Raw genomic sequence first — 17,576 nt, 5'->3', positions numbered from 1 at the left:
CGGAAACGACAATGAGAACGAGAACGGAAATAATGTTAAAATGTATAATGTATAGTTAATTGTGAATGCTCACATTTAAATACATTTACTAGTGGCTTGTGGAGCAAATGCTGCAAACTATGTTTATTAGACGTTCAAATAAACTTTCTTCAGATTTATTTTCAATGAAGAATACCAGACCTTCGGAAAGTTATTTGCTTCCATAAGAATGAAAGATTCTCTCGAGCCAAACTGAAGAGAACCACGCATATAAATATCTACACCACACCGCCATTAAATATATGAAAAAGACCCAACCCCACTTGATTAATAATTATAAAAATATTTGATTTTTAATAATATTATTATCTTACGTAAGTTTTATAGCTTTCAGTAACATATACTGTATATACTATATAGCAGCTACTCAGTAAAATATAGAAATTAAAATCTAATTTAAGTTATTCTCTACATCTACTTATATAACCCCAAAATGTTTCACTTTCATAATATCATCAATATAGCATTAATATATATAATTAATGAAAAATAGTCACATCATGGCATTAACTACAATAATATTTCATTTCTAATGGTAATAATGTCATCAAACAACCTCAAGTTTTGTAGTTTTTAATATCCAATACACAGCTGTACCCAGAAAATTACATACCACAGAATCGAACCTGTAAATTATTTTTAGTAAGTTATGTTTTTAATAACCAATTTAATTTGAGCTCTAAATATGTCAGCATTCTTGCAGATCATGGCTTTCGTGTAATATTGTTTACTGTAGTATGTGTTTTGTTTTATTCTGAAATGCAACACAGCCGATTTGATGCTCGCTTCGCTTCTCCTTTACAAAAAAAAAAAAAAAAGCGAAGGGTATATCAAGTCGGCCGTGAATGCTATTAGCTAGTTCTCAAAACTGACGACAGATGGATTTTGGAAAATAGGAAAATTATGTTTAAAAATTGACGTTTCACTGAAAACTACTATTTTTCCGAAAAACTTTGAGTTCCAAGCTTCAAAATGAGGGGTCATTTATTAAAATCCGTCCAGCCGTTTTCCCGTAATTTCCATTACCATTTCAAATTATATATATATAGATTTTAACAATATTTCCGTTGTCGTTCTCGTTTCCGTTCCCAGTTTATTGTCAAACCAGCCTTACCTATTACAATGCCCAAAACAAACATTTCAAACCATGTTATATAAGAGAACTCATGTCTAAGGCCGAAAAATAAATATTCCCTACCGATGCTCTACTTAGAAATGTGTACGAAATCAAGTTATCACTCGATGACGGGTTTAACATTGTGTCATTCGGTTCATTTAACGCATTTTAGGTTTTTTTTAACTTTAGATCATATTTTTTCAGTGACGATTCCTCAGTGAAGGGTATGAGGATGACCCTGCAGTTTAATTTCGTGCCTCTGAAGATAGAAAACATTTTAATTACAGATTTTGATTTTCAATGCGTCCCGACGTATTAATTTCCTTTAAGCTTCCGCTTTCTGTCGTGAGTTGTCGCCACTGCACAGCTCAGAAGTAATTTTCGAGGAAAAATCCAAATATCTTACAGCAAACGGTATTTCTAACAGTGAAGTTATTGGATGGGGAGGGTGCAGAGGGCGGGGTATGGCTTCAGTTAGACCGCGTTTGAGGATATGACCGCGTATCCTAATACTACGACTCTTCTTTCTGTGTGATAGAGACCCTCTCAGAGACTACAACAAGAATTTTCAAGTACCCTTATAGCCTCCTTAAATGCAGTTCATTGGTCATCTTAAAAGAATGGAATAAACGAAATAATAAATAATTTAAAATGATATAATATAAAAAATAAAATGAATAAAAAACCAAATTACATAAAAATAAATAAAATAAGATATAATAAATACAAGAATTAACAGGACTTTCAGATGACAGGACAGCTGAAAGATTACTTGAAGTTATATTTTATCATTTAGAAAAATTTAATTGTGACAAGAAATTAATTGCGCGAACGTACGACGGAGCATCGGTAAATATCGGGCAGTACAATGGCTTAGGAGCCATCTTCGCAACTAAAATGGGGAGGAGAATCGAACTTCACTACTAATAAATTGCCAGTTCCAGAATGGTGAGTCAAAGACTAACATAGGCCTACTTGCATTGATTTTGCATGCTCTATTATTATTATTATTATTATTATTATTATTGTTATTATTATTGTTATTATTATTATTATTACTATTATTATTAGGCCTACTAATATTATATTACTATTATTAATATTAGTTTCTGTCTTGGTCATCGGTCGTCAATCTCATATCCTACATAAAAAAAAATATCACGAGTCGCCACTGATATTGTTTGAAGTTTAGTGTCATTTTGATGGCTTTTTCGAAGTATTTTGGTCATTAAAATTCGGAACCTGTTAATTAATCTTGCAAAAATTAATCACGATAGAAATCTCGGTATCACATACAGATTATTTATATTTTTTAGTAGGTTATTTTACGACGCTTTATCAACATCTAGGTTATTTAGCGTCTGAATGAGATGAAGGTGATAATGCCGGTGAAATGAGTTCGGGGTCCAACACCGAAAGTTACCCAACATTTGCTCATATTGGGTTGAGGAAAAACCCCGGAAAAACCTCAACCAGGTAACATTCCCCGACTGGTAATCAAACCCGGGCCACCTGGTTTCGCGGCCAGACGCGCTGACCGTTACTCCACAGGTGTGGACGATTATTTAGATTATATATATTTTTTGAAATTGTAATTAATATTTAGGTGATGTTGTGCAATTTTCTCTGTATTTGGTTTTAAAACTTGAATATTTAAAGTTGCCAATGAACTGTAATCTTATGAATTGTCGCTAATGACAAGCACTGCGTGAAATTCACGTGACAATCACCAATCATCCATCGCCCAAGGTCGCTGAGCTGATGCACGGACGTTGTTAATAATAATAATAATAATAATAATAATAATAATAATAATAATAATAATAATAATAATAATAGTAATAATAATGATAATAATAATAATATGATAATGTAATATAATATTGAACTAATAAACTACTGAATTAAATTTTTAATGATCTGTTCACTTATAGTAAGCTCTTTCTACTAAGAATATAATATTGTTTTCGGACACAATAAGACAACACTACGCGTGCTGTAGGCCATGTTCTGCAATGTTATTTTTAATAAGTTATTTAAAAGCTCGCGGTGACCGTATTAAACAATAAAAACTTTTGATGCTACTTCTGGCCATGATATTTAACGTCGAGAGCATGCAAGAAAATACAATATAGTGGAAGTAATTTTGTGGTATAAAAATTTAATATCCCTTGAACTCTGAGTGTCATAATGAAGTTTCCTACGGTTAGCAACATTTATAAACCAATTAAGTAAGAAATTTGGACTTATATGATATGTACTAGCAGATAATTATATTCGTTTCAGATTTCTTGTTTTGAAAATGCGAGTATATTTAGTGGTATGATATACCTACAAAATAAGACAAGTGGGCTATTGGTTACGAGATCACATTACTACATATTAAGTCTGTTACAAGACTCTTTTAAAAAACGAGAGAATCATTTCTATCCTTTCAGATTTCTTGGTCTAGTTTTTCACTCATTCTTGAATTAATTTGTTTACTATAGAATAACAGAAAGATAGAGCGACATATTTGCAAACTCTGTAGAGATCTATGACTTTTGTAGTAATGGGAATGAAGGAAGAAACAAGTTGATGTTTTATTAGGATTCATTTTCTCATGAAAGTACCTTATACCTAAATTTTAAAATGTGAAGTCACTCGTTTTATTTTTACGTATTCTGTTCTGCTTATGATTGATTAGGTATTGCATTTCCACTTCTTACGTTGTAGCTATAGAAATAAACTTGTTTATAGGCTTCCCGTCGAACACGAATGTCAGAGAAGTTGCCGCCACAGCACGGCTGTTACTGGAAGCACGAAAGGAACTGACATCAGATTCTCTTGTATACCGTATATTTGAATGTCTTCTAAGATGAAATCTGTTTCAGATTTATTATGTGTTTTTAAATATATTGAAATTAATCACATAACTTTTGCCCACGGGAATTAGTGCAGGTGACGCCTAATAAAAATAGCCCGTTATTTAAAATGTATATTTGAATGTTTTTTGAGATGAAATCGATTTCAGATTTATTATGTTTTAAATATATTGAAAATTAATCACATAACTTTTGCCCACGGGAATTAATGCAGATGACGCCTAATAAAAATAGGCCATTATTTAAAATTTAGATTTGAATGCCTTCTGAGATGAAATCTATTTCAAATTTATTATGTTTTAAATATATTTAAAATTAATCACATAACTCTTGCCCACAGGAATTACTGCAGGTGGCGCCTAGTAAAAATAGCCCGTTATTAAAAATGTATATTTGAATGTTTTCTGAGGTGAAATCTATTTAAGATTTATTATGTTTTAAATATATTGAAAATTAATCACATAACTTTTGCCCACGGGAATTACTGCAGATGACGCCTAATAAAAATAGTCCGTTATTTAAAATGTATATTTGAATGTTTTCTGAGATGAAATCTATTTCAGATTTATTATGTTTTAAATATATTTAAAATTAATCACATAACTCTTGCCCACGGGAATTACTGCAGGTCACGCCTAATAAAAACAGCCCGTTATTAAAAATGTATATTTGAATGTTTTCTGAGGTGAAATCTATTTCAGATTTATTATGTTTTAAACATATTTAAAATTAATCACATAACTCTTGCCCACGGGAATTACTGCAGGTCACGCCTAATAAAAACAGCCCGTTATTAAAAATGTATATTTGAATGTTTTCTGAGATGAAATCTATTTCAGATTTATTATGTTTTAAACATATTTAAAATTAATCACATAACTCTTGCCCACGGGAATTACTGCAGGTCACGCCTAATAAAAACAGCCCGTTATTAAAAATGTATATTTGAATGTTTTCTGAGATGAAATCTATTTCAGATTTATTATGTTTTAAACATATTTAAAATTAATCACATAACTCTTGCCCACGGGAATTACTGCAGGTCACGCCTAATAAAAACAGCCCGTTATTAAAAATGTATATTTGAATGTTTTCTGAGATGAAATCTATTTAAGATTTATTATGTTTTAAATATATTGAAAATTAATCACATAACTTTTGCCCACGGGAATTAGTGCAGGTGACGCCTAATAAAAATAGCCCGTTATTTAAAATGTATATGTGAATGTTTTCTGAGATGAAATCTTTTTAAGATTTATTATGTTTTAAATATATTTAAAATTAATCACATAACTCTTGCCCACAGGAATTACTGCAGGTGGCGCCTAGTAAAAACAGCCCGTTATTAAAAATGTATATTTGAATGTTTTCTGAGATGAAATCTATTTAAGATTTATTATGTTTTAAATATATTGAAAATTAATCACATAACTTTTGCCCACGGGAATTAGTGCAGGTGACGCCTAATAAAAATAGCCCGTTATTTAAAATGTATATTTGAATGTTTTTTGAGATGAAATCGGTTTCAGATTTATTATGTTTTAAATATATTGAAAATTAATCACATAACTTTTGCCCACGGGAATTAATGCAGGTGACGCCTAATAAAAATAGGCCATTATTTAAAATTTAGATTTGAATGCCTTCTGAGATGAAATCTATTTCAGATTTATTATGTTTTAAATATATTTAAAATTAATCACATAACTCTTGCCCACAGGAATTACTGCAGGTGACGCCTAATAAAAATAGCCCGTTATTAAAAATGTATATTTGAATGTTTTCTGAGATGAAATCTATTTAAGATTTATTATGTTTTAAATATATTGAAAATTAATCACATAACTTTTGCCCACGGAAATTACTGCAGGTGACGCCTAATAAAAATAGCCCGTTATTTAAAATGTATATTTGAATGTTTTCTGAGATATAATCTATTTCAGATTTATTATGTTTTAAATATATTGAAAATTAATCACATAACTTTTGCCCACGGAAGTTAGTACGTAGGTGACCTTTAATAAAAATAAACCATTATTTAAAATATTTATCGTAAAGCAAGCAGAAGTAATAAAATTGTTTCGGAGATGTTGCATTATACAAATACGGTACGAATTGGATAACACGAATTGTTTTTTAAGTTTTTTACTTGAAATATTTTGTATGTCATAAATGTTAGTTAATTTATTTTACTTCTGTTTCATAGACTGACAGCATCAAGCAAGAACCTCCCGACGATACGATATCACCGCTGTCAAGTAACAATAATAACAATAACAATAACAGCAACAACAAGGACTGTGAGGACATGTCTGATGTGGAAGAGGACGAGGAGGAGGAGGAAGCGGAAGATCTGGAGGACAGAAGGCACAAGGAAGAAATGGACCACGACGAGGAAGAGATAGGTCAGTATACACATTCTGCATGAAGTTCCTTGAATTTAGATTCTACATCTGGGATGTTTTGCATGCGGTGAAGGTAGTCTGAATACTTTTTTTCATTAATTTTCACAGTATTCCTGAAAATCTTTTAATTTGTGCCCTTCAGATAATAAACTAAGCTTATACATTTTCAAATACTTTAGTATGATTGATATGTTATATCTGTATTGTTCTTTATAGCAAAGAACTACGTTCTAGAAAGAAGAGATTTATTTTGCTTTTCTACTCTTTTTTTTAACGGGGACATTTGAGGCAAAGTTACATTTTAATGGCAAGCAGAGTAATTATCTCATGCCTCCATGTTAATTATTATTGTCAGTGCACTTCATTTAAACCAAGTAACCCAGCTTTGAAGCCGTTAACCCTGTGAATTTACAGTACATTTATTTCCTCTTTATAAAAGTTTTAGGTGTTATTAAAATATTGTCCACACCTGTGGAGTAACGGTCAGTACGTCTGGCCGCGAAACCAGGTGGCCCGGGTTCGAATCCCGGTCGGGGAAAGTTACCTGGTTGAGGTTTTTTCCGGGGTTTTCCCTTAACCCAATACGAGCAAATGCTGGGTAACTTTCGGTGCTGGACCCCGGATTCATTTCACTGGCATTATCACCTTCATTTAATTCAGACGCTAAATAACCTCAGATGTTGATACAGCGTCGTAAAATAACCCAATAAAATAAAATAAAAATATTTAAATATTGACAGTAATTTTTCTACTCAATCGAATTCTCAGTGTATTATTCTCTCTCCTTATAACGGGCACCTGGCTTTATTATTTTTGTGCTTTTCGAACATGTAAAAATGATAAAAATATTATGTAATTCTTACATGTTGTAATGATTATTTCTGAGTCACTGTGTATGATTGTAGTTATATTCCTTATATATAATATCGAAAATTGTATATCTTATATAAACTGTGTGTTGTGACAAAGTTGCAAGACCGAATGTCATACTTTATCGTCCGTTAAAAAATGTATATTTCCCTGATTTAAAAAATCTTGGTGAACAGAAGAAAGTAAAAAAAGAAAGTAAAAAAGAGGACATATCTGGCAAAAACTGGGCGTCAGGTAATCTTAAAATAAGTACCAAATATCTACAAGTGAGAATTTAAAATCGCGTTGTATATATTTGATTTATATCGTAGATCCTATATCACGCGTATGCAATAGAAAGAATGGAAAAAAAAAATCATATTAGAAAAAAAATATAATTCTGCTAGTACAGTACTTTATGTGACTGGTAGTTAAAATAAATATCAAGCTACCTACCTACTGCTGGGTATATACAGTAGTTCGGTAATATTGTTCATATCTCGTAAAATCTCGTGGCTTCTGATTGCCACTGCCCACTTATGTATAGGGGAAGTATCAAAAATACGGAATACCATTTTCTTCTTTTCAATTTGGAACGTACAAGTTTTCAATACTGAACGTAACGTATCGTCCTGTTTATTGCTGAATGCCCCTGTGAATAGTACACCTGACTTAAAAGTTCGTAAGATGTTATAAAATGTTTGAAAAAATAATTAACTCAAAACCTAACATATAAGTTGACCGGTTTAACGAAAGTCCGGATTAAGTGAAATAACCTAAAAAAACAGTAGAAAGTGCATTAAAATTCCGTTTATAACAACAAAACATATTTATTATGGCGTATTTAAAGGACATAGGCCTAAATACATTACACGCGTAATATTGTAACTATTGTAATTCCATAGTTATCGTGAATAAAAATAAGTCTTAAAACAAGGTTCTCTAATTTTTCCAAACTCATCTATTTTTGCCTGTCCGGATTATGTGAAGTCCGGCTTATGGAGGTTTTACTGTATATCATTATTATTGGTAACTACTGCCCCTAAATAAAGAGTACATTTCATCTATAAATTTAATTCTTTTCATTCATTTCTTTGTAAGTAGGCGTTCTTGAATTCCCCCCTTTTTTTTTCTCCCGTATTTTCTCTTCTTCTGTTGCTACTCTTTCGTTTAATGATTCTTTTACTTCAAACTTAAAACTTTCGTTCTCGTTTTAATTTTATATTTATATTTGGTTAAGTATTGAACAAATATAAACATGCATTATTAAAATATGTTATTATAAAAAATGATCAAAAGTATGAAGAAGATCCGTATGTTTATTCTACCACGAAATATGACTGCCCTTTAACTGAATGTAAATGTTACATAACCACTGCACTAAATCATAGCCAGAGTTACGGATCAGGGTTACCATAAGGTAATATAATATTTGTCAGCCAACTTTAAAATTCATAGTTATGAATTATGATGGGCCTTCGATCCACTATCCATTTAATGCACATCAGTATTTTCTATTAATATATTCATTTGCCATGTATTTCTTGATTACTTCCTGTTCTTCTGTTTTAACTGAATTGCTGTCTAGGCCTATTCTTCCCTATCTATCCTCTTATATTTTATCTTATACCTAGACTGTCCTTCTTCCATTTCTCGCTTTCCTATTAAATATTGCATATTCCTTTCCTTAATAATTTACATTATTTATTTATTTATTTATTTATTTATTCATCCATTTATTTCTTTATGTATTTATTCATTTATTCATCCATTTATTTATGTATTTATTTATTTATTTTATTCTCTATTCTCAAATCTGTCTACTCTTAAACATCTTTTCCAGCTATGTATTTTCTCCTAAATTATTTGTCTATATTTCCGTTTTCTCTATTTCACAACACATCATTTATTATTTCCCTACTATTCTATCCTCTATATATTTACGTATTTATCTTTTCCTCTTCACTTCACTGCTAAATTTTCTCTTTTACTACCTTTTTTTAATAAATTTTCCTACACAGTTCCATGATACTACTCCCAACCCACAATAGGTCACGGTTATACAACTGATATTGATAATAAATATACACCTAGGTCATTTTAATTTTGATACATTTGAGAATAAAATTGAGTGAATTGTTTAATATTCATGTCCCGTTTCTCTTTTTACTATCAATAATAATATTTATTAATTCAAAGTTATTCTGTCCTTAATTTGATTCTGTTATTTTTATCTTAATAATATATGTTTTGTAATTATTGTATTAAATTTTGTAATTTTATTGAATTTTTGTTATAATATATTTTAGTACAAAATTGCTAGTTATAGGAACTGTCCCAGAACATAAGCTTGATCAGACTGATGTGTGCTAAATTTATTCTGTGTATTCATTTTGTATTATAATATATATCAATAAATAAAATACAATACTTATTTGTTAGTATGATATTTTATCAACATTCCCGTGATTTTATTTGTCAACAAAGTGAATCAAACATTACGTCAACAGGAACAATGCATCCTGCAAGAATCGGAGAGTTGAATCGTCAGGAGAGGCTGCGATCCTTTCGCAGTCCGAGTCCATCGGATATGATCGTGGCAGCACGAGGTCCATCTGGCGGCGGACCTCCGAACCTCGACCGCCTGGCTGCAGCCGCGGCGGGATTCCCCCTCGTCCCAAACTCCATGTTCTCCCATAGCATCATGTACATGAGCCACTACATCCCGGGACTAGCGCACCAGCACCACGGACACCACGGTCTGGGGCCCGCAACGCCCCCTTCCTCCTCAGGGGGGCTCAACCTGTCCTCCCTGACGGCAGCGGACGAGAGGAGGAAAAGAAACAGAACATTCATCGACCCCGTGACGGAAGTGCCAAGACTGGAGCAGTGGTTCTCCCTCAACACACACCCCTCACATAACCTGATACTAAAGTACACGGAAGAGCTCAATAGGATGCCCTACCGGCAAAAGTTTCCAAGGCTAGAGCCAAAAAACGTGCAATTTTGGTTTAAGAATAGGAGAGCTAAGTGCAAACGCCTCAAGATGTCCTTGTTCGAAACACCTCCTTCAGCAGCTGCTGTAAATCACCACCAGCTGCCGTATCATCATCAATCGCCAGGCAGTGATTCATTACACAACAGAGATTAACTGTCAAAACAGAGACACTGAATTTATATGAAACCATCACTGTTGTTGTCGTTTTAATATTTTAGGTCTTTGAAAGGTGGCTTTATTGTATTGTATTGATTTGTTGTTGGTTCAATGTCTTTTACGCTGATTGGATGGAGAAATAAACATCTGGTTCCAGTGTTTGTGACATCTTTAAGATTGTCATTTATTTTTTTCGGGGCAAAAGGTTAGAATGATGATCTTCTAAGCTGATGATCAGTTTGCATATTCCTTGTTCTTTGAAGATTGCAGGACACGATCACTTACCAAAATAAGTCGCCCTGTTTTGTCTAGTTACGTTGAAGGTTTTATATTTCGATTAATTCTCCAGGTGCAGTGGACCCTTTTATACATGTTTACCTTCTCTGAGAAGGGTTTGTTCGTGCCCCTTGTAAGAGCTTGTTTCATATTGCCTTTGCTGTCTTCTCCAATTTCGAGAAGTCTTTATGTTATTCCTACAATTGGGCGAAATTGTTTTGTTTTTTTTTTTTTTTTAATATTTGTGATGGATCCTAGAAGGTAATGAAATTGAGACATATTTTTGAAGGACTGTTGTCACTTAATGGATAATTTACGGATTACAGGTGTAAGAAATGCTCTCTCATCTGAAAATTTGATAATATGTTACGTAACCTACATTACAAAAGCAGAAAGGAAAAGAAGATAGTTTATTTTCATTTCAGACCACTCAATTTTCTGTCTCTTCTTGCAAATCTTTACAATTTTTTAGGTTCCCTTAAAGTCTCTTCTAGGTAAAATCATATTCACAGGATATTTTTAAAATATTCAATAATTTATTTGCTATTGTCATATTTATTATTGTTATTATTATTAGTATTATTATTAAATGCAAGCCTGATCCATTTGCAAAGGCACAAAAACTATCTTCGTACACAATCCACGATATTTCACATTGGTTTGGAGTAATTTATTAAAAAATATTTCCAAGATTAATTTAGAATCACATTAATCGAATTTTACTATCCTTGCACCAGAAACGGATGCTTCCTGAACCACATGATCCTATTTTAATTATTTAAATGCAATTGCAATTAACACATACGTTAGACGAACGAATTGTCCTTGCACCAAAATGTATGCTTCTTGAACAAAAATAATCGTATTTTAATTATTTAAATACAGTAGCAATTAACACACGCGTTAAACAAATTGTCCTTGCACCAAAATGTATGCTTCTTGAACAAAAGTGATCGTATTTTAATTATTTAAATACAATTGCAATTAACACACACGTTAAACAAATTGTCCTTGCACAAAAAAATATATGCTTTTTGAACAAAAATGATCGTATTTTAATTATTTAAATACAGTAGCAATCAACACTCACGTTAAACAAATTGTCCTTGCACCAAAATGTATGCTTCTTGAACAAAAGTGATCGTATTTTAATTATTTAAATACAGTATCAATCAACACACACGTTAAACAAATTGTCCTTGCACCAAAATGTATGCTTCTTGAACAAAAGTGATCGTATTTTAATTATTTAAATACAGTATCAATCAACACACACGTTAAACAAATTGTCCTTGCACCAAAATATATGCTTCTTGAACAAAAATGATCGTATTTTAATTATTTAAATATAGTAGCAATCAACACTCACGTTAAACAAATTGCCCTTGCACCAAAATGTATACTTCTTGAAAAAAAGTGATCGTATTTTAATTATTTAAATACAATTGCAATTAACACACACATTAAACAAATTGTCCTTGCACCAAAATGTATGCTTGTTGAAAAAAGTGATCGTATTTTAATTATTTAAATACAATTGCAATTAACACACACGTTAAACAAATTGTCCTTGCACCAAAATATATGCTTCTTCAACAAAAATAATCGTATTTTAATTATTTAAATACAGTTGCAATTAACACATACGTTAAACGAATTGTCCTTGCACCAAAATGTATGCTTCTTGAACAAAAATAATCGCATTTTAATTATTTAAATACAATTGCAATTAACACACACGTTAAACAAATTGTCCTTGCACCAAAATGTATGCTTCTTGAACAAAAATAATCGCATTTTAATTATTTAAATACAGTTGCAATTAACACACGTTAAACAAATTGTCCTTGCACCAAAATACTCGTATATGCTTCTTGAACAAAAATGATCGTATTTTAATTATTTAAATATAGTTGCAATTAACAAACATCTTAAACGAATTCTCCTTGTACAAAAAAATGCTCCCTGTACCAAATAATCGTATTTTAATTAGTTTATTTCTTCATAGTTTCATCTGATAATTATGAACTTGTTATGACTAAAATAATAGGATTTCAAATATGTATGGATTTATTACTGTCAGAATTACTTATCAATAATCAAACATTTAAACCATTAGATTATTACATAAAATGGTACATAATGACTGATTAGCTTTCATTGTTTACAGAAAGATACGTTGCCAGAGTAACCGAAATACAGCAGTTGACAAAAGTATCACAACGTGAAATTTAAACTTCAAATTATTTTTTTGTGAATTAAATAAGGTTTCTAATTACATGTCAGTCTTACATTTAACAGAATTTCAACGACTTTAAAAGTGCTCTGATTTTCAATAATTATTCATTATGAGAATAAATGAAGATATCACCAAAATCCATCAAAATAATGATCATGAACTTGTATTAATTTTATGTGACGAAAATTAAATTGAGTGGTAATTAAAATTCTTTTCCATATAAAATTTAAAAAACAGATTAAATAGAATAGTAACGCAGTTATCAAATAGGTTGTTGCCGCACAGAAGTGAGACGCATTTCGTATATATTAAGTAAATTGAATAAATTAGCGTTCCTTATGAGCCTTTATTTTTCTTACTCGGAAGATCAAGTTTGTTACCGCAGGATTCATTACACCAGGCAAATAGTGCACTTCACTGTATAATTGTTTTATATTTGCTTGTGGGTTTTGTATGTACACATTATAAACACATCACATAGCCTACTAGTCATAAAGAACTACAATAATCATCATCATCATCATCATCATCATCTACTTTAACGGATTGAACCCTTTGATCCACTTCAACTTCAGTCTTGTGGATAATTATGAACAGATGGTTCTTGATTACGTGGTTAGTTTGGTGAAAGAATGCCACTTACGATAACAAAGATGAAACAGAAGACGAGAATGTTATCGGGATCCAGACTTGTTATAATTTCTTCTTGGGAATTTAACACGATACCAACCACCGGCGTAACTCAAGCAGTAGCGCGTTTGCCTGTTGATCCGGAGTTGCACTCAGTTGTGGTTTCGATTCCAGCTTGAATTGATTACCTGAGTGTATTTTTTCCGAGGCTTTACCCAACCGTAAGCGAATGTCAGGTATCTATGGTGAATCTTTGGCCTCATCTGGCCAAATACCATCTCATAATCAACAGTAATTCCATCGACGCTAAATAAGCCAGTAGTTGATACAACGCCGTTAAATAACCAATTAAAAACACGGTATCGCTGGATATGTAGCACAAAATGGTGATTCCTTTAATAACAATAATTTGTGTTAAAATTTTAATAACATAATATAACCTACCGGTACGTAACATACATACCTACACACAGTACGTGCTATGTTTAAAAAACCCTCGCTTTCAAGAGACAACTCTATCTGTAGTATAACATTGTCAGAGTTTGCTTTGCCCTGGAACTGAGGCAAACACATGCAGTGATCTTGCTCTCACGGTGTTGCCACTTATATCTGTCTTATCTCGTCTTTCGCAAAGCGATTAAGAAATGAAGAGTTCGCGGGAAAAACGATGAATGTCACAGTTTTGTTAAGGTTGATGTCATTATCTAATTCATGGATCACTACGAAATTTAATGTTGTTCTTATGAAAAATAGTAAAAAGGAGAATTATCACTACGAATACAGTAATCCTTTCCTTTATTTTCTACAGAAACAGCACTACATCTTGCAGTTGTAGACTCAATTAGATCGTTATCTAATCCTTAACAGAAATGTGACATTCATCGTTTTTTCCGCGAACTCTTCAAATGGTAATGTTGTATTACTTAAAAGACATAATACACCCATACTCAATTCTATGCCCTTCTTGCAGTCTTTGAATATGAAATCGGACGTTATTATAGTTTTCTTATCATATGAACATTCTCTGTTTTTATTGGTTTATTTTACGACGCTTTATCAACTGCGATAGTTATGTAGTGTCTGGATAAAATGAAGGTGATAATGTCAGCGAAATGAGTCCAGATTCCATCGGCGAAAGTTGGCCAGCATTTCCTCTTACTGGATTGAGCGAAAATCCCGAAAAAAAACCCTCAACCAGGTAGCTTGTCCCAAACAGGATTTGAACCCGGCACACTCGTTTCACGGTCAAACATGCTCCACAGTTGTGGCATTCCCTCTGCTATTAATATCTAGAGTTACTGAAGGTTTTTTAACATGACACAATACACATACATACATACATACATACATACATACATACATACATACATACATACATACATACATACATACATACATACATACATACATACATACATACATACATACATAGGCCTACACACATACAGTTGTCCTGGGTGGCGCAGACGGTATAGCGCTGGCCTTCTGTATCCGAGGTTGCGGGTTCGATCCCGGCCCAGGTCGATGGCATATAAGTGTACTTAAATGCGACAGGCTCATGTCAGTAGATTTACTGGCATGTAAAAGAACTCCTGCGGGACAAAATTCCGGCAACCGGCGACGCTGATATAACCTCGGCAGTTGCGAGCGTCGTTAAATAAATCATAATTTCAATTTTTACATACATACATACATACATACATACATACATACATACATACATACATACATACATACATACATACATACATAGCACTACATTATATTACATTACGTCACGTCACATTACGTTATGTTACATACATAATTTTAATCGGTTTATCATTTTATGGGTGACTAACTCAGTTGGTAAAGGTACTGAATGTGGAGTGAAAGGTCATGGGTTCAATCTCGGGTGAAGGCTGGATTTTTCTCGTTGCCTAACTTTCTAAACGGTCCCGGTTGTATTCAGACCTCCTGGTTTTCCCCGAGGCTAAAGACATTCGGAGCCTGATGCTTGCTGTCCGCACCATCTCATTCTGAAGTCGAAGTCAAGAAAGCATTGAGATATATGTACCTCCATGCCCTCATGCGTCTTAATGAATCAACATCATAATCATCTGCTGCTTTTATTCTTATAGATCAGATGATGAAACCTGTTGTGAGCTCAGGACAATCTGTTCCCAGATCTGTCCAAGTTTTCCATCTGGTCTATATTCAGGCATTTATATAGAGTATATTTCTTGTTTGGTCGCTGTGAATAAAAATATGTCCGGATTTTCTTGTATGATTTCATTCTCTTTCTCTCAATAGCGCTTAGCATAATATTTTACACCTACGAGCAAATATAAACAACTTGAAAAGGATCCTTTCTCTGTTCAGATGTCCTCATTATTGTTGAAACTTGTTATGACCAAGTCGCTGTCCTAATTTTTAAGCTGTGTGGAACTACATTGCACAAAATGTGTAGCAAGTCCCTGCTTATGCAACCCATTTGTAACACGTCTGAGTCGTGTGAGTTGAGTTGAAGAATGTGGATCAAATCAGTTTCTGTGTTTTGTAATTGTCTTCCAGTCCTTTTGTCTCATTTATTTCCAAATTCACCTATTCTTGCTGGTTGAGAATGTCTCTGAGCGTTATATTTGTTAAAAAGGAAATTGTTGTAAATATTCTAGACGCTGTATTAATGTAGAACGCAGTGGGACGCATAACCAAATTCAGATACAGTTGAGTAAAGAAATACCAAAGATTGTCTTTTATAAAAATAAACAAAAATAGGGCAATGTATATAAATGTAGATATTCATGAATATAAGATATTAAAATATGTATAATTGAAGTGAAGTGTTTGATTTGTCGTACCTAATTTCCACGCATTTTCCTTTCCAGTTCCACCCGAAAATATCTATCAGTTAGGATGTAATAGAATCAGTGGTTTCCGATATATCCATCAACAATGTGGAATGTATTTGAAAGAGATATAAAACTTCTTGATTTTAACGTAGAATACCTCTTTCTCCGTGTTTCCGTTCTGGGATCCACGGTGAAACAAAAAATGACAGAATTTCACATTCTAATTGTAATTACACTATAAGCCACAGCCGAATGCTAATGTTATTAGTACACGTTGCATTTTACGCTTTAAAAATTAAATTTTAGGTGCCTAAAATAGGTTCAATAAAACCGTGAAATATCTTACATACAGTACTTACAAATGGCTTTTAAGGAACCCGCAGGTTCATTGCCGTCCTCATATAAGCCCGCCACCAGTCCCTATCCTGAGCAAGAATAATCCAGTCCCTACCATCATATCCCACCTCCCTCAAATCCATTTTTATATTTTCCTCCTATCTACGTCTCGGCTTCCCCAAAGGTCTTTTTCCCTCCAGCCTACCAACTAACACTACATGTATTTCTGGATTCGCCCTGTTCATCTTAAACTTCTGGATTTAATGTTCCTAATTATGTCAGGTGAAGAATAGAATGCGTGCAGTTCTGTGTTGTGTAACTTTCTCCATTCTCCTGTAACTTCATCCCTCTTAGCCCCAAATATTTTCCTAAGAGCCTTATTCTCGAAAACCCTTAACCTCTGTTCCTCTTTCAAAGTCAGAGTCCAAGTTTCACAACCATACAGAACAATCGGTAATATAACTGTTTTATAAATTCTAACTTTCAGCATTTTTAAGAGCAGATTGAATTACAAAAGCTTCTCAACCGAATAATAACAAGCATTTCCCGTGTTTATTATGCGTTTAATTTCCTCCCGAGTGTCATTTATATTTGTTATTGTTGCTCCAAGATATTTGAACTTTTCCACCTTTTCAAAGGACAAAGTCTCTAAAATTTAAAAATAGGTTCAAAAATTGGTTCTGACTTATCCCATGGCTAGAAAGTTTGTTTACCACGGCATGGCGCGTTCTCAGGTTGCGGATAGAGGAGACGGTCTCCAGATATAGAGGGTAGTTGCGAATATATTGAATAAGCAGTCGTGGACAGCCGATAAGGGGTGTTCCTCCAGCTTGGGG

The 17,576-nt window shown here is 32.8% G+C and overlaps 1 protein-coding gene across 1 annotated transcript in view; it reads left to right on the top strand.

The window, feature by feature from the left end:
- Positions 1-10,557, top strand: part of dve (SATB1_N and homeodomain domain-containing protein dve) — a 540,584-nt gene extending 530,027 nt beyond the window's left edge. The window contains exons 10-11 of the mRNA XM_069819175.1: positions 6,227-6,425; positions 9,785-10,557. Coding sequence (XP_069675276.1) covers positions 6,227-6,425; positions 9,785-10,425 — 840 coding nt within the window. The 3' untranslated portion in view covers positions 10,426-10,557. The remainder of the gene's footprint in view (positions 1-6,226; positions 6,426-9,784) is intronic.
- Positions 10,558-17,576: the final 7,019 nt, after the last annotated feature.

This window comes from Periplaneta americana, chromosome 2 (assembly GCF_040183065.1).
Source record: "Periplaneta americana isolate PAMFEO1 chromosome 2, P.americana_PAMFEO1_priV1, whole genome shotgun sequence".
Classification (NCBI taxonomy): Eukaryota; Metazoa; Arthropoda; class Insecta; order Blattodea; family Blattidae; genus Periplaneta; species Periplaneta americana.
The sequence above is the reverse complement of the archived record's forward strand: the minus strand, read 5'-3'. Positions and strand labels throughout refer to the sequence as shown.